This window comes from Penaeus monodon, chromosome 23, assembly GCF_015228065.2.
Source record: "Penaeus monodon isolate SGIC_2016 chromosome 23, NSTDA_Pmon_1, whole genome shotgun sequence".
In the NCBI taxonomy this organism is placed as follows: Eukaryota; Metazoa; Arthropoda; class Malacostraca; order Decapoda; family Penaeidae; genus Penaeus; species Penaeus monodon.
In genome coordinates this window covers 19657775-19658845 of record NC_051408.1, presented here as the reverse complement: position 1 = coordinate 19658845, position 1071 = coordinate 19657775, and the positions used below count along the sequence as shown (strand labels likewise).

The 1071-nt window shown below is 42.0% G+C and overlaps 1 protein-coding gene across 4 annotated transcripts in view; it reads right to left on the bottom strand.

Annotated features, from left to right (window-relative positions):
• The window catches only part of LOC119587875, an 85716-nt gene that overhangs the window by 15439 nt on the left and 69206 nt on the right, over positions 1–1071 (bottom strand). The window contains exon 2 of one of the 4 annotated variants that reach the window (XM_037936577.1): positions 622–651. The exons of the other annotated variants lie outside the window; for them this stretch is intronic. Coding sequence (XP_037792505.1) covers positions 622–651 — 30 coding nt within the window. The remainder of the gene's footprint in view (positions 1–621; positions 652–1071) is intronic. 4 annotated transcript variants of the gene reach the window in all.

Here is a 1071-nt window from a genome sequence, read left to right as displayed (position 1 = left end):
CCGAAGGGTCAGGAGGTCCGTGCGCAACAGGTCCATGGGCTATGCATTCGAGGTCACGCACACACCTATTTACTGGACAGACTTTGTCTACAAAGATACAAATTCTTTGTATAGTTTTAACATAATTCGGGCTCCTATCGATTTTAGCATTTTCACGGGGTAATGCCGCAACTTTTCTAACGAGCAAAATATGAATAAAGAAACCTTCAAATAGCCACACAGACAAACTGTAGAGAAACACCTTAAAAATACAGCAATATAATAAATGAAAATAATAGTAATGTATTCAAAATATGCAGGCAAACATAGATGTCAAAACTGCATTAAATAAGAAATTCTTTTATCGGACCGAAAGTGAAAATTGTTTTATTTTTCTTATTACTATATATTTTTTTGGCTTTTGGTGTATGCCTTTTTCGTGATTTCATACAACATTTTTTTTTGTTCCATCTATCACGAAAACCTTTTTATTGATCAACATTCTGGTAAAACTGAAAATCACTGATTCGTAATCGCATTTCGTAACATGAACGATTTCCATTTTTTCATATTTGATAACCTATTCTCTCCCCTCCCAATCCCATTCTCCCGCCGCCGAGCGACACAGAGCTGAAACATTACCTTGGGGAGCGGGGTACGCCGCGTACGTACCTGAGGAAGAAAACAACAACACATTAGTCAAGATTTACAACCGAGCCTCTTCATGTCGTCACCGTAAACATGCCCGTGCTTACCTGAGAAACCTGGACAGAGGGATTAACATTTGAGCAAACCCTTGACGGCTTAATGCACACAAAGGTTCTTAAGATGAAATAAAAAGAAAGCTTGTAAAAATAAAGAGAAAGAAAAATCGTGAGAGGACGATGCGCATAGGCCTATCTCTCTCGTCCCTTACTCCATCTTTCACATCTCTTTGCCACAGCGAGAGGGCGGCGCGGAGGGGGGAGGGAGTCGGGCCAATACGCTCCGCAGGGGGTGCCACCGACACCACATCGGCCTCCTTGTATAATCAACAAGTGGCGGAGCTAATGCCTACATCAGTCAAAGATGTGATGGAGCGGAGGCAGGGGG